General features: G+C 42.1%; 1 protein-coding gene across 4 annotated transcripts in view; it reads right to left on the reverse strand.

Moving 5' to 3' along the window:
- gpbp1l1 (GC-rich promoter binding protein 1-like 1) overlaps window positions 1-22,847 on the reverse strand; it is a 72,714-nt gene that overhangs the window by 16,196 nt on the left and 33,671 nt on the right. For 2 of the 4 annotated variants that reach the window (XM_059984186.1, XM_059984187.1), the window contains exons 4-7: window positions 16,162-16,297; window positions 11,350-11,657; window positions 11,155-11,227; window positions 286-473 (exon numbers count right to left, since the gene is read on the reverse strand). In XM_059984186.1, coding sequence (XP_059840169.1) covers window positions 286-473; window positions 11,155-11,227; window positions 11,350-11,657; window positions 16,162-16,297 — 705 coding nt within the window. The remainder of the gene's footprint in view (window positions 1-285; window positions 474-11,154; window positions 11,228-11,349; window positions 11,658-16,161; window positions 16,298-22,847) is intronic. The other 2 variants (XM_059984189.1, XM_059984188.1) reach the window with 2 other exon arrangements.

Raw genomic sequence — 22,847 nt, forward strand, 5'->3', positions numbered from 1 at the left:
AGATTACACTTCATGAATTATTATTGCAGTTACTTTCATCCAGAATATGTGAAAACATCTTCTGGAATGGGGTTTAATAAGATGAAAATATTATGTCAAGTGCAATTTTACAAGATACACTTAACACTTAATCAACTGAAGATGAAATAAAATCAAATTCGGAATTCATAGGAAATTACTAGTTCATTATTCATTTTATTTAAATGTTCATCTTCACAATTACCTTCATTTCAGAGTTTAGCATGCCTTTGAAAAATTAATGTAAAAAGAAACGCACTGCTCTACCTTTGTGGGAGGAACTGTAGGTTTCGGTATCAGATTTTTGTAAACACTTGGGCTTGCAGTGTTTTTGTTGCCGCTTGAAAGATGATTTCCTGAGGAAGAAAAGCTTGTTGAGAATATTGGTTCCTCTTTCAAAACTTTTTTGATGACCAGCATCTTGGAAACAGGCTGCTTGGCACTTGGAGGATTTTCTGGATTCATATGGATAAAGAATTTTGAAAAATTGTTTAATCTTTTTAATTTAGGATTTCAAACATCAAAACAAATATGTAATTTCTATGCTTACATAACATCTGCTGCATTAACTGTGAATGATTCCAGAAATGCTCAACTGTGTTCAATACAATGCTGAAGTGCAGGCAGCAAGCTTCGCTGAAACAACATTATTTAATGCACTTCACACGTACCAGTGGTAATAAGCTTAAGATTCCCACACACCTCAGAAACTTGAGTACAATTCTAAGATAATTACTGAAAATCCAAAGGAAATTATCATTCCTTCAACACCCTCTTATATCCAGAAATTAGATTCTAATAAAGATCAGTGTAAACCCAATACATTTTGTCTTTTGTGGTTTCCAAATACCCGAGATGTTTCTTCTGTCACAATAACAACAACATAAATTACGTTATCAAATAGGATAAGTGAACATTTAAACCAAATCATAGAACAAAACAGCACACAAGTGGGCCTTTTTACCAAACTTATCCATGCCGACCAGAATTCCCATCTATACGAGTCCCATTTGCTGCATTTGGCTAAAACCCCACTTTTCTTTCCATGTTCCACAAACAGTGTTTTTTCAATGTTGCTGTGCTTAAATAATAAAGTCAACTCAATTCAATTCACCTCATCGGTGCCCTCATGATTTATACACCCCTATAACCATACACCTATACCGGGTGAACAAGTAGTCTTTAGGGTACTTCGTGTCTTTGCTGCATGTTTGAGTGCTCGCTTGTAGGTGCCAATGCTTTTTCTGCTGGTGGGGAGGAGGATAGTTGCTTGCTGCTGCTAACACGTGGGGGAACAGAGCTGGGGGGTGACTTTGGGGTTCTAACATTTAACTGTCATTTAATTTTTGGGGGCACGTCTCTGTTTTTATATAGAAACATAGAAAACCTACTAGGCTTACCTATAGCCCTCTATTTTTCTAAGCTCCACGTATCTCTCTAAAATTCCCTTAAGAGATCCTATCGTATCCGCCTCCACCACCGTTGCCAGCAGCTCATTCCACACACACTCACGACTCTCTGCGTAAAAGAAAACTTACCACTGGCATCCCCTCTGTACCTACTCCCCAGCAACTTAAACCTGTGAACGCTTCTGGCAACCATTTCAGCCCTGGGAAAAAGCCTCTGACTATCCACACGATCAATGCCTCTCATCATCTTACACACCTCTATCAGGTCAGCTATCATCCTCCATTGCTCCAAGGAGAAAAGGCCAAGTTCACTCAACCTATTCTCATAAGGCATGCTCCCCAATCCAGGCAACATCCTTGTAAATCTCCTGTGCACCCTTTCTATGGCTTCCATATCCTTCCTGCAGTAAGGCGACCAGAACTGAGCACAGTATTCCAAGTGGGGTCTGGCCAGGGTCCTATATAGCTGCAACATTACCTCTCGGCTCCTAAATTCAATTTCACGATTGATGAAGGCCAATACACCATATGCCTTCTTAACCAAAGAGTCAACCTGCGCAGCTGCTTTGAGCGTCCTATGGACTCAGACCCCAAGATCCCTCAGATCCTGCACACTGCCAAAAGTCTTACCGTTAGTACTATATTCTGCCATCATATTTGACCTACTGAAACGAACCACCTCACACTTATCTGGGTTCAACTCCATCTGCCACTTCTCAGCCCAGTTTTGCATTCTATCAATGACCCACTATAACCTCTGACAGCCCTCCACACTATTTACAACATCTCCAACCTTTACGTCATCAGCAAACTTACTAACCCATCCCTCCACTTCCTCATCCAGGTCATTTACAAAAATCACGAAGAGTAGGGGTCCCAGAACAGATCCCTGAGGCACACCACTCACTGGTCATCAACCTCCATGCAGAATATGACCCGTCTGCAACCACTATTTGCCTTCTGTGGGCAAGCCAGCTCTCGATCCACAAAGCAATGTCCCCTTGGATCCCATGCCTCCTTACTTTATAAAATAAGCCTTGCATGGGGTACCTTCTCAAATGCCTTGCTGAAATCCATATGTACTACATCCATATGTACTGCTCTTCCTTCAAAGTGTTTAGTCACATCCTCAAAAAATTCTATCAGGCTCATAAGGCACGACCTGCCTTTGACAAACCCATGCTGACTATTCCTAATACCTCTTCAAATGTTCATAAATCCTGTCTCACAGTATCTTCTCCATCAACCTACTAACCATTGAAGTAAGACTCACTAGTTTATAATTTCCTGGGCTATCTCTACTCCCATTCTTGAATAAAGGAACAACATCCACAATCCTCCAAAACTTCTCCCATCTCTATTCATGTTGCAAAGATCACCACCAGAGGCTCAGCAATCTCCTTCCTTGCCTCCCACAGTAGCCTAGGGTACATCTCATCTGGTCCCGGCGACATATCCAACTTGATGCTTTTCAAAAGCTCCAGCACATCCTCTTTCTTAATATCTACATGCTCAAGCTTATCAGTCTGCCGCAAGTCATCACTACAATCACCAAGATCCTTTTCCATAGTGAATACTGAAATAAAGTATTCATTAAGTACCTCTGTTGCTTCCTCCGTTTCCATACACACTTTCCCACTGTCACATTTGATGGGTCCTATTCTTTCACATCTTATCCTCTTGCTCTTCACACACTTGTGCAATGCCTTGGGAATTTCCTTAATCCTGCCCGCCATGGCCTTCTCATGGAAGAAGGACTCCTTTCCAAGGCCCTTCTGACTCTCCCCATTTCCTTTTCAAGCTCCTTCCTGTTAGCCTTATAATCTTCTAGATCTCTAACATTACCTAGCTCTCTGAACCTTTTGTAAGCTTTTCTTTTCTACTTGACTAGATTTATTACAGCCTTTGTACACCATGGTTCCTGTACCCTACCATAACTTCCCTGTCGCCTTGAACATACCTATGCAGAACTCCACACAAATATCCCCTGAATATTTGCCACATTCCTTCTGTACTTTTCCCTGAGAAAATCTGTTTCCAATTTATGCTTCGTTTCCTGCCTAACAGCCTCATAATTCCCCTTACTCCAATTAAACACTTTTCTGTTCCTATTTCTCTCCAATGCTATTGTAAAGGAGATAGAATTATGATCACTATCTCCAAAATGCCCTCCCACTGAGAGATCAGACACCTGACCAGGATCATTTCCCAATACCAAATCAGGTACAGCCTCTCCTCTTGTAGGCTTATCTACATGCTGTGTCAAGAAACCTTCCTGAACACACCTAACAAACTCCACCCCATGTAAACCCCTTGCTCTAGGGCAGGGGTGGGCAAACTTTTTGACTTGAGGGCCACAAAGGGTTCTAAAATTTGACAGGGGGGCCGGACCAGGAGCAGATGGACGGAGTGTTTTGGTAATACACCTCATAAGAGAAAATAAAATATCATGGGATATGTAGAAAACATGTGCTTTAATTTCAATTGAAAATGAACAAATGCATTACAACAAAATATCTGTCTTTGAAGTCCCATGGTATTTAGCTATTTATTGAAATGACTTTTAAAACACTGAAAATTAAATGAATAAAATACAGCTTTTTTAATAGTAACAGTTATTATTTTAAAGCACTGAAAATTCTGTTATCCTTCAAGATATTATCATCATCACTCTCCTCCTGCCTGTCTTTATTTCAAAAACGGTAGGAGATGCAGGTCTACTTGTCCTGCTCCTTCTTATTCAATTGTCCCCTGTGCCAAAACTCAACAACGACCAGCACAAAGACAGAACAGTGACAGCGCGCCAGTATGCGGAGCGCGTTATTTGATCTGGAGCGCATTTTTTATTTTGAGAACGTACGTGCACCTGCGCACTACTCATGTCCATCACTTAACAGAAATGACATGTAACATGTAAGGCTTATTGAAAAAAATATTTTCAAATGCATTTTTTTACATAACACAATGAAGAAACTTATTTTTAATTTCAGTGGGAACAGTGTTGTTGGTCTCCCTTTTTAGCCAGTGCATCAAAGTCTGGATTTAGTTTTGTTGTGGCGATTCTCAGGATAGATCTGAGGTGTTGGTCAGTTAACTTGGATCTGTGGCTGGCTTTGTTGATGTTCATGATGCTGAACGCCTGTTCACACAAATAGGTCGAGCCGAACAACGCCAGCATCTTCTGTGCCGTCCTCCGGAGGTTTGGAAACACCTCTTTACCAAGTGAAGCATAAATGTCATTCAGTTTAAGAGAGTTAAACTCTTTTAAGACAGGGTCAGACTGAAGGTCAATCAGTTCCAGCTGTAGCTCCTCTGGTGCTGTTTCAGGATCTTGTGACAGGGGACAGGCCACCAACTGAAGTGACTTGTCAATTTTTTCAAAATCAGAAAAGTGACGGCAGAGTTCTCTGTGCAGCGCATCCAGTGACTCGCTGTATTTTTTCACATTTGCGCTGGCCTCTTCTAGCGTGGCTAGTGTGGGAAAATGAGTGAATAACTTATTCGAAATTTGCCTGGAGAAAAAGGCCAGCTTGGATTTAAAGGCTTTCACGTTTGTGTACATGTCATGCACAAACTGATCCTTCCCCTGTAGCTTCACGTTCAGTTCATTCATGTGTGAAAATATATCCACAGCAAACGCAAAGTCACAAAGCCAGCTCTTGTTGCTCAGCTCAGGAAATTCGCCGGCCTTCCTCAGTAACTCCAAAAATGCACCGATCTCCTCTTTGAGCTCCCATACTCGTTGAAACACTTTGCCCAAACTTAACCAACGGACACAGGAGTGATAAAGTAGGTCCTGGTGATCCGCATCAATTTCCTCCAGGAACGTGATGAACTGACGGTGCTGAAGTCCCCTTGCACGTATAAAGTTGACAAGTTTTACGACAGGATTCACAACATGATTCAGCTGTAATACCGATTTACATAGAGATTCCTGGTGGATGATGCAGTGAAGGAAAATAACATCCTGGTCAGGATTTTCATCTTTCACTTTATTCTGTATTCTCCTCAGCAGGCCCACATTTTTCCCCATCAAATTAGGAGATCCATCTGTGGTGATGTTGATAAGTTTACTCCAAGGGAGCTTCATATTTTCGATGACAGCGGACACCCGGTCAAACAAGTCCTCTCCCCGTGTTTTTCCTTTCAGAGACTCCATTGTCAAAAACTCCTCTGTTATTTCAAAAGTATTGTAATTCCTCAGATAAAAATGAGGAGCTGAGCAGTGTCTTTTACATCGTTGCTTTCATCCAGTGCTAATGAATATAACGTGAACGACTCTGCCTTTTTATTTAAGTCGCTGGTTATATCTTCATCTATCAGTTCCACATGGCGAGTCACTGTCCTGCGTGATAAACTGATTTTTTTCAAATTTGTCTTTGCTCTCCGGACACAATACACCTGCTGTCTCCACCATACATTCTTTTAAAAACTCGCCTTCAGACAGAGGCTTGCTGGCCTTTGCTAATTTGAATGACAGCGTAAAACTCGCCTTGGTACTTGAGTCTTGAATGGCAGTTTGACGGTGAAAAAAAATTTGTTGAGCCTGTAAATTAGCTGCCAACCTCTGAGCATTAGCTTCCCGTTCTTTCGTTGACTGGTCGCTAGCATAGTTGGCATGTTTTGTGGCAAAGTGACGGTTGATATTATATTCTTTAAAAACCGCCACAGTCTCTTGGCATATCAGGCATACAGCAGTTGATCGGTGTTCGGTAAAAAGATATTTAGTTGTCCACTCCTTATTAAACACCCGACATTCTCTATCCACTTTTCTTTTCTTAGCTCCACTCATCTTTACAGAAGGGGTAAGAGGTTGTAGCGGTGTGCTACACGCAGCGCTAAAATTACGACACGGAGTCGGTAACTGCAGTCGAAGGAAAAAACTTTATTCGAAATCCCCAGCCTCACTTTTAAGCCTCCCTCAACCTGCCCCCCCGTGGCACAGAGGCTCCAAAGCTCTGTGTTCGCAAATCCCCGCAGGCTATCTCCCTTAGCCGGAACTCTGGCTAAGCCGGTTCGGGTGTGCCAGGAAATGGGTCGCCACAAGGTCACAGAGTAAAGCGCAAATGTGGAGTAATACGCAGCACCTCAACAAAGGTCAATGTATATAGAGTGCCGTAGATAGCGTATATAGCGGGCCGTAGTTTGCCCATGCCTGCTCTAGGGAGATGCGAATCGATATTTTGGAAATTAAAATCTCCCATCAAGGCAACTCTTATTTTTACACCTTCCCAGGATGTTTCCCTATCTACTCCTCGATATCCCTGTTACTATTGGGCAACCTATAAAGAACATCCAGTAAAGTTATTGAGTCTTCCTGTTCCTAATCTCCACCCACAGAGACTCCGTAGTCGATCCCTCCATGACGTCCACCTTTTCTGCAACCGTGACATTATCTCTGATCAACAGTGCCACGCCCCCAGCTCTTTTGCCTCCCTCGCTGCCCTTTCTGAAGCATCTAAAACTGGGCATATGAAGTAACTATTCCTGTCCCTGAGCCGTCCAAGTCTCTGTAATGGTCACCCCATCATAGCGCCAAGTACTGATCCACGCTGTAAGCTCATCTGCTTTGTCACAATACTCCTTGCATTAAAATAGACACATCTCAAACCGTCTGTCTGAGCGCGTCCCTTCTCTATCACCTGCCTATCCTCCCTCACACACTGCCTATAAGCTTTCTCTATTTGTGAGCCAACCGCCCCTTCCCCAGTCTCTTCAGTTCGGTTCCCACCCCCCCAACAATTCTAGTTTAAACTTTCCCCAGGAGCCTCAGCAAACCTCCCCGCCAAGATATTGGTCCCCAGGGATTCAAGTGCAACCCATCCTTTTTGTACAAGTCACACCTGCCCTGAAAAGAGGTCCCAATGATCCAGAAATCTGAATCCCTGTCCCCTGCTCCAATCCCTCAGCCATGCATTTATCCTCCACCTCATTCTATACCTGTTCTCACTGTTGCGTGGCACAGGCAGTAATCCCGAGATTACTACCCTTGCAGTTCTACTTCTCCACTTACTTCCCAACTCCCTGTAGTTTTTTTTTCAGGACCTCTTCCCTTTTCCTACCTATGTCATTGGTACCAATATGTACCACGACCTCTGGCTGTTCTCCCTTCCGCTGCAGGATATCTTGGAAGCGATCTGAAACATCCCGGACCCTGGCACCTGGGAGGCAAACTACCATCTGAGTTTCTTTCCTGCGTCCACAGAATCGCCTGTCAGACCCTCTAACTATAGAGTCCCCTATCACAACTGCCTTCCTCTTCCTTTCCCTACCCTTCTGAGCCACAGGGTTGGACTCTGTGCCAGAGGCACGGCCACTGTTGCTTCCCCCAGGTAGGCTGTCCCTCAGAACAGTACTCAAACAGGAGTACTTATTGTTAAGGGGTACTCTCTGGTACCTGGCTCTTCCCCTTTCCTCTCCTGACTGTTACCCGCTTGTCTGTCTCCCGTGGCCCCAGTGTGACCACCTGCCTATAACTTCTTTCATCACCTATTCACTCTCCCTGACCAGACTAGGGTCATCAAGCTGCATCTCCAGCTCCCTAACTCGGTCCCTCAGGAGCTGCAGTTCCACACACCAGGTGCAGATATGGCCATCCGGGAGGCTGGGAGACTCCAGGACTTTCCACATCTGACACTGAGCACAAAAAACCCGCCTCACACACATACTTCCTTTCCTCAATTAACACAGGTAAACCTACCTTGCCTTGTTACCGCCTAAGTCCATTGAGCCAAAACCCTATCACTCTGCTACCTCTCACACTGTGCTCAATATGGCATTCTTTTTAAACTTTTCCTGCTGTACTAGCTGATGTCACACACCTGCGCAGTCTTACCTCTCTTTTACCCTGAGTAGTAAAATGCCTTCGCTCTGGAAATCCTTAGCCATTCCACTTGCCGCCGCCTTGCTCTGAATGTGGATGGCTTCAAAGGAAAAGTATTTTAGGATGAATATTGTATACATTTCTCTACATTAAATGTACCTTTGAAAAACCTTTGAACATCACTCTCCCACAGTCTCCAACATTCAAGGAATCAAGTCCTAGCCTGCCCAACCTTTCCCTTTAACTCAGGTCTTCAATCTATTATACATTGTTAAGCAGCCTCAGGTGTGGCATCTTGTCAAAGGCCTTCTGAAAATCCAAGTAAACACATTTACTGACTCTCCATTGTCTACCTTGCCTGTTATTTCTTTAACATATTATAACAAATCTGTTGGGAAAGATGTCAACTGAAGGAAACCAAGCTGACTTTGGCCTATTTTATCATGTGCCTCCAAGTACCCTGAAACCTCATCCTCAATAGTGCACACCAACATCTTCACAACCACTAAAGTCAGGCTAACTGACCTATATTTTCCTTTCTTCTAATTCCCTCCCTTCTTAAAGACTGGCGTGACATTTGCAATTTTCTGGTCTTCCAGAACAATTCTAGAAACTAGAATTATTAATGCCTCCCCAATCTCTTCAGCTACATCTTTCAGAACCCTGTGGTGTAGCCCATCCATCTGGTCCAGGTGCCTTATCTACCTTCAGACCTTTCAGCTTCCCAAGTACCTTCTCTTAATAACAAATACACTCACTTCTACTCCCTGACACTAAAATTGTTGGCATACTGCTGGTGTCTTACACAGTGAAGACTGATGTAAAAGAATTATCAATTTCAACCGCCATTTCTTTGTCCCCCATTACTACCTCTCCAGCATCATTTTCCAGCAATCCGATATCCACTCTAGCCTCCTTTTTACTCCTTATACATCTGAAAAAATGTTGGTGTCCTCTTTTGTACTACTGGCCTGCTTACACTCATATTTCAACTTTTCTCTCCTCATGGCTTTTTTTAGTTGCCTTCTGTTGGTTTTTAAAAGCTTCCCAATCCTCTAACTTCCCACTGATCTTTGCTATATTAGGTTTCAAAGGTACATTTAATGTCAGAGAAATGTATACAATATACAATCTTCTTCGTAAACATCCACAAAATCAGAGGAGTGCCCCAAGGAATGAATGACAGTTAAATGTTCAAACCCCAAAGCCTCCCCCAGCACAAAAAAAAAGCATCGGCGACCCCCACCGAGCACTCAAGCATGCAGCAAAGCATCAATAAAGACAAAGACTTGCAGTACTCCAAAGACTACTCATTCACCCAGTATTCAACATTATATGCACCCTCTTTTGTTTTTATACTGTCTTTGACTTTCCTTGTCATCCATGGTTGCCTCATCCTCCCTTTAGAATATGACTTTTCCATTGGGATGCAACTGTGCTGCACCTCCCAAATTACCCCCTGAAACTCCAGCCATTTCTGTCCCACCATCATTCTTCCTAGTGTGTCCTTCCAATCACAGGTCATGCTTCTGTAATTCTCTTTACTCCACTGATACATCTGACTTTATCTTCTCCCTCTCAAACTGCACCATCCTGCTCTCATCAATCCTCTCATTCACTTCCAAAACAAAAATAACATATCTGAGAAACATGATTTCCCATGCAAAGCTATGTTGACTAGTCTTTGTTTACTCAAATGTTAGCAGATCCTGCCTCTTAGAAACAATTGATAAATGATAGTATTCATTATGTTGCATTAACTGAAAGAGCATTCCAATTTAAGTTTTCCCATAATGAAGTTTAGTACACCACAGAGACATTCACTGAACACACTGAAAACTTCATTAGAAATCAAGACTTAATTATGACTTTGCTCTGAGCAATGTAATGTTCTTTTATAGCCATGGTTCCCTCTTCAGTCATGAAAACCATTGTCATAGGCAAAGAACAAAACTGCTGGAGGAACTCAGCAAGTTGAGTAACATTCGTGGCAGGAAAGCAATTGTCAAGGTTTCAGGTTGATACTCTGCATCAGGACAGAGAGGAGAGGTACAGCAGTCAGTACAAAGAGGGATGAGACAAGGACCAATAGGTCCTAAGTGAAGGAAGAGGAGTGATGGCTGGAATTGGGAGACAGAGGCTGATGGTGAGAGATGAAAGCAGACGAGGAATAAAAAAAAACAGAAGGGAGGGTGAAGTAGTAGTCAGAGGTGATTGCAATAGTCATGCTTCACCCCAAACAGCAGATGATCTTTGCTAGTCTGATCAGCTGTTCACTCTGCTCTGAAAATATAGAAGTACTACATACAGGGTGAGCTGACTGAGGGGCCAGTAAGTGAATCGACAGTTGACTTAAACCAAAGTTTTACAGATATCGGCCCTGCATACTAATACTGGTCAAAACTGATTGCCTAAATCTAATTTTGAATTTGTCCCACATTTGGGAAGCTGCTGCATCACTTAAGATCAGAAGTTAAGTTCACCCCGAGTTATAAGTGCTGAGGATTTCACTTCTCAACAATGTCCCCTTAGGAAATGAAAACCTGAATGAATACTTAGTGTTCTGTATTGTGAAGGACTTCTCATTTTTAAACTCCACTGGTGGCAGATTAATTTTGCACTTTGTCCCCATTATCTTTTCCAATTATGGCCCTCCAGTATCAGGCACACTGAGGTTAACTTGTTTTGTCTGATAAAGTCTAAAGTCTGCAGTTGATACAGAAACTCAGAGCATACTTGAGACTTACAAGAAGAGCAAGCAAACACAATGTAGTATCTTTCAAACTATATGAATTTCCACAATAACTGTGACACCACAACAATATTCAATGCACTTCACTGTATGTTTCAATGTACAATTAAATAAATGAACCCAAATCTAAATATATGCTATTGTCTTCTTACCCCATACTCCTGCAGGTGTGCTCACAGGTCTGCTCTGGCTCAGCTGCTTTTCAGCATCAGGATTCAAGGACGGCTGTTTAAAGAGAGTTTATCCAATATAATTTAACAAACTTAATACCTGAAATAGAATTCCCATTTTCTAGTACACATTTAATTTCAAAATAGCTATTGCACAGATGCTACAAAAATACTTACAAAGTCTTCCTCTTCAAATTGAAGCTTTTCATCCTTTTCTTCCTTTTTCTCTTCCTTGACCTCAACTGGTGGTTTGTCCTGGAATCCTGAGCTTTTCCGGTTGTGGAAGTTGCCATTCCAGTGCCTATGGCCACCGCCACCACCACCACCACCACCACGCTGATTGACAACATCATGACCTCTAGTTACACTGTGCCAAGCTGCATTCTCCTTCCAACCCTGACTTCCAGCAAGGTTAACTTGAACATTCTTAGATACGCCTGAATCAACAGAATCATGACGAAGTAATGAAGGTTGATAGCAACCATCTAAAAATTAAACAAATTGCAAGTTATTAGTCTTTTCATTAAACAAAACTGCAAATGCATTGATGGTGTGAATTTTCACATCTAGTTTTGCTGCTTTTGTTATTTTATTAAAATTGCAGATTATATATATTCTTTGATTTTCCCAAACTAAATTTGAGTGAACTACAAAGATTTATGGAATCTAAGCCATTTAATATGGAAAAGATGTCTCTCAACAAAACAAACTGGAAACAATTTCAAGTTGAAACTAAAGAACAGAAAACATGCTTAGACATATAAATTATGTTATAATTATTCAAATTAGTTAATTTTGTATCGAAAATATATGGCTGAAAAACACACAAAAACAACATAAATGCAAAAAACCTCCAGCTTACAAGAAAAAAGTGACTAATTTCGATTCTACTTCAAAAAGGTGGCACAGGAAAACATATCTCAAATTGGTCAGTCTAGTTTCCATGAAGTCCTAGTTTCCAATAGACCAGCTAATTAGATTTTGTTAAAAATCAAAGCAGCCTTTACCTATGTTGTCATATTTCTGCGAAGATCAGTTACATCCTATCATTGATGGTGTACTCCTACAAGTTATTTCATACCTGATGTTTACCATCAAGACTTGACAAGTGACAATGACAACTTCAGTTAAGTATAAGGCACAGCATTATTCCTGTCTGCTGCTCTGATGATAGACTAACTCAATGTTTCATAACATTATTGCCTAATAAAATCTTGCCTGAAATCCAAAATCAGTAAAAACAACTAACCATAGTAATATTGCTCATTATTTATCTGACAAAAATACAGCAAGTAAACAAATCATCCACTAGATTGACAACGGAGAAGCAAAGTTTTGGAAACAAATAGAAATGCATAGATTAAAGGATAGCCATTATTACTCCATCTACAAATGTGATGAAATATTCTTTTGCATACAGTAGGTACTGAAAGCATATGAAAACCTTCTCTTTACTCCATTCACAATAACCTAAGTGACTCACACAAAATCCAACAGATCAGGCAGCATCTATAGAGAGAGACAGAGAGCCAATTTTTCAGGCTGAGACCTTTTATCAGGAAATAAAAGGCAAGAAGGGGGAAAAGTTGGAGCTGGGGTAGGAGTACAAGCTGGAAGGTGATGGGTGGGGGGGGGGAAAGAAGGTGGGAGGTGATCAGTAGAAAAGGAAAACAGCTGAAGAGGAAATCTGACAGGAGAGGAAAGAGGACCTTGGAAGAAAGGGAAGGAGAATGGGCACAAAAGGGAGGTGCTGAGAAACGATAAAATGGGAGCCAGAATAGGGAACAGGAAACAGAAAAAGAAAGCAGGGCAAAGGAGAGGAAATGACCAGGTTAGAGAAATCAATGCTCATGCTTTCAGGTTAGAAGCTACTCAGGTGGTATATCAGGTATTGTGCCGCCAACCTATTTGGGGTCCTGAATACAATTGGTCCTCCTTATCCGCAAGGGATTGGTTCCGAGACCCCCCCCCCCCCCCACACAGCGGATACCAAAATTCGCGGATGCTCAAGTTCCTTATTCAACCTGTCTCCATGCGGTGGATCTCAGGACTCAGCGGACCCCAAGACCTTATTTAACCTGGCTCAATGTGGTGTGCATTAGGACCCAGTGGCAGAGATCTGAATCCGCAGTGCTTCTGTTCATGAAAATAATCACGATAACAATTGAAAATAAAGTGGAAATAATAAAGCGATCAGAAAGAGGTGAAGCACCATCGGTCATTGTAAAAGCGTTAGGCTACGTCGGTAAACTATTGGAACAATTTTAAAGGATAAGTGAGAAAGGCTGTGCCCCGATGAAAGCTACAATTATTACTAAGCAACACAGTGGTTTAATTGTTGGGTTTTGATCCTCCATATCAACCCGGCACGGTGGAGAGCGCACTCAGAAGCGATCTGTCCCGAATCCCAAGAGCTTCTGTTCCTGAGCCCGGCGCTGAAACATACGTTCTTAAGTGTTTTATATGCATAGAAAGATAAAATATATACCATACACTAAGACAAACGTTTGACTAACTGACGCTAAATAATACCAGATGTACCTGTTCCAACCTACTTAGTACGAGAACTTCCGATTTTTTTCAATCCCGATCCATGATAACCCACACACATCCTCCCATATACTTTAAATCATCTCTAGATTACTTATAATACCTAATACAATGTAAATGCTATGTAAAATAGTTGTTATACTGCATTGTTCAGGGAATAACGACAAGAAAAAAAGTCTGTACATGCTCGAACAAGTGCTGGAAGAGCACTTCCGGGTTTTCGCAATTGGTTGAATTTGCGCATGCGGAATTCGCAGATAAGGAGGGCCGACTGTACTCTGTCCACAACACCTCTATGGCTTGTCAGCTTTGTGTGTGTTACTCTGGACTTCCAGCATTTGCAGGATTGTTTGTGTTTATTCATGATAACATTCCATTTTGTCAATTAACCAGGTACTTTTGTTTCTTATGTTGAAGGTTTTCCTACATAAATTACAGGGGTCTATATATATATCTACATAAGTTGTAGGACTGTATCACTTCGGAGCAATCACAAACTTCAGTTAGTACTCACTGCTCACATTAACTTTTTCTGCCCAAATATGGTTCTCTACCGCCTCAGATGAATCTCTATGTAACTGTATTAAAAAAGCAAACAAAATCAGACAGTACAGGGAGCAGATAAAGTGGCCCATCAGAAGTTTATGAGTTTGTAATAGCTTTTCATAAAAGGGAATGGACTCAAAAGGTAATTTCCTTAACATTTCTATTGAGAGTTGAATGTGACTGGACAATCCAATGACTGATGCTGGTTACCAGAGTTATAAAGGAAGTTTGATTCACCAAGTGACTACATCACCCACTTTACATTCAATTTTTGTTCAGAACTGCCAATGTACTTAGATTTTGGCGAAGCCAAAGCAGCCTAGACTTTTGGTCTCAAATGAGTTCCTTGTTCAGAAGAGTCCAAACTTGTTTTCTCTACCAAGCAGCACTGATTAATTTTACAAGTCAAGGGCAAATGGACTGGAACGAGTTCTTTGAAACTGGGGACTGGGGCTGGAAGCGAAAGTTAGTGAGGTCCTAATGGATCGGTAGGTGGGAGTGTCTGACAATTCTCAGCATCCTGCGAAATGCAAAAAGTGATATGCAGCAGCAGTGGGAAACATCAAGCTGGGTTAGAGCTGAAGAAAATCTTGGGCTTAGGAAACAAAATTATCTGGTCAATTGGCAGAACGGAACAATGTGAAAAAGGAGTTAAGAAATACATGTACTTTTTTAAAAAACCCTTGCAAAATTCTACCATGGAGTATAATCAGTTTACAACTTTAATAGTGCCTAAGATGCCAGGTTCAGCTACGCATCAATGAGTTCTGGCAGTACTTCAATCAGATTGAATTGCAAGAGTCAAGGGCAATAGTACCACTGTGTCAGCACCACAAATGCTACCTGCATGCTTATGGCTGAAGCTTTAACTGCAATTTTCTCCAAATGGTTACAAAAGGTGAATGCCCTGTCAAAAGCTACTTCAAGCTACAAGGATGTTGGGACATGTCACTGAAAGCAACCCTCCCTCATGTGCTTGCCAGGAAATTTGAGAGACCAATGCAGCAACAGTGAATGTTGCCACGTTTGGCCATTGGTCTCATTCCGGAAATATGCCACCATCGTGACCAAACATAAAGAAAACTGAAAAAGGATCTTGTGCTTTCCTGGCATATATGATGAATAAACTCTTTCCAGGCTACCAGCTGGGTACGGGTATTGATTTTAACTGACACTTCGATGACGAACTCCGTCACCATCATCAGGGATAATGCCTAAGCATGTCTAACCCGGTGGTAAATATACCCCAGTCATCCATCCTTCCTGATTGATTAGTCCTCAATCAGTTAGCTTTCCGCTGTCCCACCTTGCTTACAATCAAATTCCAGTTCTTACTTAGAGCGAGATCTTCATTTTTGTTAAAATCATTTTTCTCTAGTTTTATTTCAATGGCTTCCCTCACCAGATGGTCCCACAAGCCACTAGCGCAGCACTGTAGTACCTGCTGAAGTCATTCCTATTGCCATTGCAAATGCAATGTTCTGCTACCGCCGATTTCTCTGGGTAACGCAAACGGATACACCTCTGTTGCTCCTTGAAGCGGTTTCCACCGTGCGTCCTGTCTGGCCGATATAGGCTGCTCTGCATTCACAAGGAATCCTGTAAACACCAGCCGACCTGAGTCCCAGGTCAACTTTGACCCACATAAGCTTCCTTATGGGTTTGTGAATGAATTATTAAGAAAATTATGGTATTAAGAAAATTCACTATACCAGATATTTTATTAATATAATCACATTTCAAAATAAAAAAAGCTTCCTCTTCATATATATCCAGAAATAAATAAAACCGAAGAAAAACCTCATGTAATTGAAGACATTTTGCAATACCAACTGAAACTAAGTGTTACAATTTTTCATCCAGAACTGGAAATGTGTAACCATTAACTTGTACCTTTCCTACCTCCAGCAGCTCGGAGTACACCATTAGTAAAGAACCCATCTGAGGAGTTATGTCTTCTACGACTCAATCCAAATCGACCATCACCCCGGGCAAAATGATCACCATGTTTCTCACTGGTAGTAGTAGACTATAAGAAAAAAGATGTTCAAATATGTGAAATTAATTGTGCCTTCTACAAGTGTATTTTCACTAATGTTGCTATTTTGCTGCACGACTTAAGCTACACCTTGCGAGGCCACAAAATCAGCTAGGTGCAGTAAATATTTAGTGAGATAATAAAGTACAAATTATCTGAAACAGTTAATTGGCTGGAAAGCACTTTGTGTATCTTGAATTACGTATGTTTCTAGAAAGCTTATCTAAAAAGTAAAATCACAATTGTATAAAATGGTTTAACATATTAACTGCAGTATTTCCATTACTTATTACTGCCAAATCATCTTTATTTAAAAACACCATAAAATATTATTAACACTTAAAACATAATAGGTTATGAATAAAAGTTATGATTATATTAATCACAAGAAGTTTAGTCAATTATTAGGAAGGCAAACATCATGTTGGATTTTATAGTCAAGGGATTGGAGTTTAGAGACAGGAAACGTCTGTTATAATTGTACAGAATGTCGCTGAGACCACGCTTGAAGGATTGGTGCACAGTTCTGATTCCCTTACTCAAGTAGGGATATCGTGTACCACAAGACAAAGGAGCAGAATTTGGCCTTTTTGGCCCATCGAGTCTGCTCTGCCATTCAATCATGGCTGACCTTTCTTTCCCCTCTTCAGCCCCAGTCCCTGGACTTTTCCCAGTAACCTTTGATGCCATGGCTAATCAAGAATCTATTAAACTTAGCCTTCAATACACCCAGTGACCTGGCCTCCATAGCTGCCTGTAGTAACAAAATCCACAAATTCACCATCCTCTGGCTAAAGAAATTTCTCAACATCTGTTTTAAATGAACACCTCTCTAGCCTGAGGTTATGCCCTCTTTCTCCAGATACCCACACCATGAGAAACATCCTTTCCACATCTACTCTGATAACGCTTTCATTCCTGGAATCATCCTTGTGAACCTCCTCTGGACCCTTTCCAATGCCAACATATCTTTTCTTGGATGAGGAGCCCTAAACTGTGATCAATACTCAAAGTGAGTCATCACCAGTGCCTTATAATCACAACCTCTGGCCTTTTCCTGGGATGAGAAAATTGTCCTATCAAGAGGCTGGGTTTGTGTTCTTTAGAGCCAAAATGAATGAATGGTGCTTTAATGGAAAATATCAGAACTTAATGTGTGGCTCAGAAGGGTTTAAACTAATTTGCAAGGGGGGTGGGACCCAGTGCAATAGCGCAGTGGAAGAAGTGTATGAAGTAAAGCCAGATCTAACATATAGAGAGGCTTTGAAGAAAGAGAAACAGAATAAAGGGTGTAACAGTAGTAAGGTAGAAGGGCTAAAGTGTGTGTACTTCAATGCAAGAAGCATCAGGAACAAAGGTGATGAACTGAGAGCTTGGATACATACATGGAATTATGATGTAGTGGCCATTACAGAGACTTGGCTGGCACCAGGGCAGGAATGGATTCTCAATATCCCTGGATTTCAGTGCTTTAAAAGAGATGGGGGGGGGGGGGAGAGGAGAAGGGGTGGCATTACTGGTCAGGGATACTATTACAGCTACAGAAAAGGTGGGTAATGTAGCAGGATCCTACAGGAAGGGAGCAGTTACTCTAATTGGGAGTATTCTATAGGCCCCCCTGGTAGCAGCAGAGATAGCGAGGAGCAGATTAGGAGGCAGATTTTGGAAAGGTGTGAAAATAACAGGGTTGTTATCATAGGTGACTTTAAGTTCCCTAATATTGATTGGCACCTGATTAGTTCCAATGGTTTAGACGGGGCAGAGTTTGCTAAGTGTGTCCAGGACAGATTCCCGTCACAGTATGTTGACAGGCTGACTAGGGGAATGCCATACTAGATCTAGTATTAGGTAACAAACCGGGTCAGGTCACAGATCTCTCAGTGGGTGAGCATCTGGGGACAGTGGCCACCGCTCCCTGGCCTTTAGCATTATTATGGAAAAGGACAGAATCAGAGAGGACAGGAAAATTTTTAATTGGGGAAGGGCAAATTATGAGGCTATAAGGCTAGAACTTGCAGGTGTGAATTAGGATGATGTTTTTGCAGGGAAATGTACTATGGACATGTGGTCGTTGTTTAAGGATCTCTTGCAGGATGTTAGGGATAAATCTGTCCCGGTGAGGAAGATAAAGAATGGTAGGGTGAAGGAACCATGGGTGACAAGTGAAGTGGAAAATCTATTCAGGTGGAAGAAGGTAGCATACATGAGGTTTAGGAAGCAAGGATCAGATGGGTCTATTGAGGAATATAGGGTAGCAAGAAAGGAGCTTAAGAAGGGGCTAAGAAGAGCAAGAAGGGGGCATGAGAAGGCCTTGGCGAGTAGGGTAAAGGAAAACCCCAAAGCATTCTTCAATTATGTGAAGAACAAGAGGATGACAGGAGTGAAGGTAGGACTGATTAGAGATAAAGGTGGGAAGATGTGCCTTGAGGCTGTGGAAGTGAGCGAGGTCCTCAATGAATACTTCTCTTCGATATTCACCAATGAGAGGGAACTAGATGACGATGAGGACAATATGTGTGAAGTTGATGTTCTGGAGCATGTTGTAATTAAGGGAGAGAAGGTGTTGGGAGTTATTAAAATACATTAGGATGGATAAGTCCCTGGGGCCTGATGGAATATTCCCCAGGCTGCTCCACAAGGCAAGGGAAGGGATTGCTGAGCCTCTGGCTAGGATCTTTATGTTGCGATGTAATGATGCAGCTCTATTAAACTCTGGTTAGGCCACACTAGGAGTATCGTGTCCAGTTCTGGTCGCCTCACTGTAGGAAGGATGTGGAAGCATTGGGAAGGGTACAGAGGAGATTTACCAGGATGCTGCCTGGTTTAGAGAGTATGGATTATGATCAGAGATTAAGGGAACTAGGGCTTTACTCTTTGGAGAGAAGGAGGATGAGAGGAGACATAATACAGGTGTACAAGATATTAAGAGGAATAGATAGAGTGGATAGCCAGCACCTCTTCCCCAGGGCACCACTGCTCAGTACAAGAGGACATGGTTTTAAGGTAAGGGGAGGGAACTTCAAGGGGGATATTAGGGGAAGGTTTTAAAATACATTAGGACGGTTAAGTCCCTGGGGCCTGAAGGAATATTCCCCAGGCTGCTCCACAAGGTGAGGGAAGGGATTGCTGAGCCTCTGGCTAGGATCTTTATGTCCTCGTGTCCATGGGAATGGTACCGGAGGATTGGAGGGAGGCGAATGTTGTCTCCTTGTTCAAAAAAGGAAGTAGGGATAGTCCGTGTAATTATAGACCAGTGAGCCTTATGTCTGTGGTGGAAAAGCTGTTGGAAAAGATTCTTAGAGATAGGATCTATAGGCATTTAGAGAATCATGGTCTGATCAGGGACAGTCAGCATGGCTTTGTGAAAGGGAGATCATGTCTAACAAATCTGATAGAGTTCTTTGAAGAAGTGACCAGGCATATAGATAAGGGTAGTGCAGCGGATGTGATCTACATGGATTTTAGTAAGGCATTTGACGAGGTTCCACACGTAAGGCTTATTCAGAAAGTCAGAAGGCATGGGATCCAGGAAAGTTTGGCCAGGTGGATTCAGAATTGGCTTGCCTGAAGAAGGCAGAGGGTCGTGCTGAGGAGAGTACATTCAGATTGGGAGGGTTGTGACTAGTGGTGTCCCACAACTATCTGTTCTGGGACCTCAACTTTTCGTGATTTTTATTAACGACCTGGATGTGGGGGGGTTTGAAGGGTGGGTTGGCAAGTTTGCAGACGCCACAAAGGTTGGTGGTGTTGTGAATAGGGTAGAAGATTGTTGAAGATTGCAGAGCAACAATGATAGGATGCAGAAGTGGGCTGAGAAGTGGCAGGTGGAGTTCAACCTGGAGAAGTGTGAGGTGGTACACTTTGGTAGGACGAACTCCAAGGCAGAGTACAAAGTAAATGGCAGGATACTTGGTAGTGTGGAGGAGCAGAGGGATCTGGGGCTACATGTCCACAGATCCCTGAAAGTTGCCTCACAGGTAGATAGGATAGTTAAGAAAGCTTATGGGGTATTAGCTTTTATAAGTCGAGGGACAGAGTTTAAGAGTCGCGAGGTAATGTTGCAGCTGTACAAAACTCTGGTTTGGCCACACTTGGGGTACTGTGTACAGTTCTAGTTGCCTCAGTATAGGAAGGATGTGGAAGCACTGGAAAGGGTACAGAGGAGATTTACCAGAATGTTGCCTGGTTCAGAGAGTATGCATTATGATCAGAGATTAAGGGAGATAAGGTTTTACTCTTTGGAGAGGAGGAGGATGAGAGGAGACATGACAGAGGTATACAAGATATTAAGAGGAATATATACATAAGAACATAAGAGATAGGAGCAGGAGTAGGCCAATCGGCCCCTCAAACCTGCTCCGCCATTCAACAAGATCATGGCTGATCCAATCTTAACTCCAGTTTTCACCGAATCCCACAAGGCAACAGTGCCAACCAACAGGGCACCATGCCGCCTATTTTATTTTATTATTCATCCCGCCCAAACCCATGTAATCACCCGGGGGGAAAAAAAACGATTTGCCAATTGATGAGAAAAAATCTGGAAAATTACTCTCCGACCCATCGAAAACTGGTCCAGGAGATCACATGGCTGATCTAAACCTAGCCTCATGTCCACTTACCTGCTCGCTCACCGTATCCCCTAATGCCATTTTTATCCAGGAAAATGTCTATCTCCGTTTTGAATTTATTGAGTGTAGTAGCTTCCACAGCTCTCTGGGGCAGTAAATTCCACAGCCCCACTACCCTCTGAGTGAAGAAATTTCTCCTCATCTCAGTCCTGGAACGGCATCCCCTTATTTTAAGATTATGCCCCCTAGTCCTAGTTTCACCCATCATTGGGAACATTCTCCCCGCATCCACCCAATCAAGCCCCTTCACAATCTTATATGTTTCAATAAGATCGCCTCTCATTCTTCGAAACTCCAATGAGTAGAGTCCCAATCTACTCAACCTCTCATCATACATCAACCCACCCATCCCCGGAATTAACCTAGTGAACCTTCTCTGCACTGCCTCGAGAGCCAGTATGTCCTTTCTTAAATATGGACACCAGAACTGCACGCAGTACTCCAGGTGTGGTCTCACCAATACCCAGTACAACTGCAGTAAGAGCTCCTCGTTCTTATACTCCATTCCCCTAGCAATAAAAGCCAGCATTCCATTGGCCTTCTTGACCACCTGCTGCACTTGCATACTAACTTTTTGTGTTTCCTGCACCAGGACCCCCAGATCCCTTTGCACAGAAGCACTTTCCAGTTTCTCTCCATTTAGATAATAACTTGCTCTATTATTTTTCCAGCCAAAGTGCAAGACTTCACACTTGTCAGTATTATATTTCATCTGCCCAATCACTCAGCCTATCTCTGTCCCCCTGCAGGGTTTCAATGTCCTCCGCACTCACTACACTCCCTCCCATCTTTGTGTCATCAGCAAACTTCGATACGTTGCACTTAGTCCCTTTCTCCAAATCATTAATATAGATTGTAAAGAGTTGGGGTCCCAACACCGACCCCTGCAGAACACCACTAGTCACCAACTGCCAGTCTGAGAATAAACCATTTATCCCAACTCGCTGTTTTCTGTTAGAAAGCCAATCCTCCACCCATGCCAGAATATTATCCCCAATCCCATGATTTTTTACTTTAAGTAATAATCTTTGGTGTGGCACCTTGTCAAATGCCTTTTGGAAGTCCAAATACACCACATCCACTGGTTCCCCTTTATCTACCCTATATGTTATGTCCTCAAAGAACTCCAACAAATTTGTCAAACATGACTTCCCTTTTGTAAAGCCATGCTGACTTTGTCCTATTAAGCTATGTTTATCCAAATGCCTTGTTACTGTTTCCTTAATTATCGATTCCAACATTTTGCCAACCACAGATGTTAGGCTAACTGGCCTATAATTCCCAGCCTTCTGTCTATTGCCCTTTTTAAATAAAGGAGTTACATTAGCATTTTTCCAATCTGCCAGGACCATTGCCGAGTCCAGCGAGGTTTGAAAAATTATCACTAATGCATCCACAATCCTGACCGCCACTTCCCTTAAGACCCTAGGATGCAAGCCATCCAGTCCAGGGGATTTATCCACCTTCAGTCCCATTAATTTATCAAGTACCATTTCCTTGGTGATTTGAATCGTAGTTAGCTTCTCTCCCCCTTGAGCCCCCTGTTTATCCAGTGTTGGGATATTTTGAGTGTCCTCTACTGTAAAGACTGATACTAAATATTTGTTCAGCGTTTCCACCATCTCCATGTCCCCTACCATTAATTTCCCGGTCTCATTTTCTAGGGGACCAACATTTACTTTAGCCACCCTTTTTCTTTTTATGTAACTATAAAAACTCTTACTATCTGCTTTTACATTTTTCGCCAATTTACTTCCATAATTTATCTTCCCCTTCTTAATCAATCTTTTTGTTATTTGCTGCTGATCTTTAAAAGCTTCTCGATCTTCAATCTTCCCACTAGATTTAGCTACCTTATATAACTTTCTTTTTAGTCGTATACTTTGCTTTATTTCTTTACTTAGCCACAG

Source organism: Hypanus sabinus, chromosome 11 (assembly GCF_030144855.1).
Source record: "Hypanus sabinus isolate sHypSab1 chromosome 11, sHypSab1.hap1, whole genome shotgun sequence".
Classification (NCBI taxonomy): Eukaryota; Metazoa; Chordata; class Chondrichthyes; order Myliobatiformes; family Dasyatidae; genus Hypanus; species Hypanus sabinus.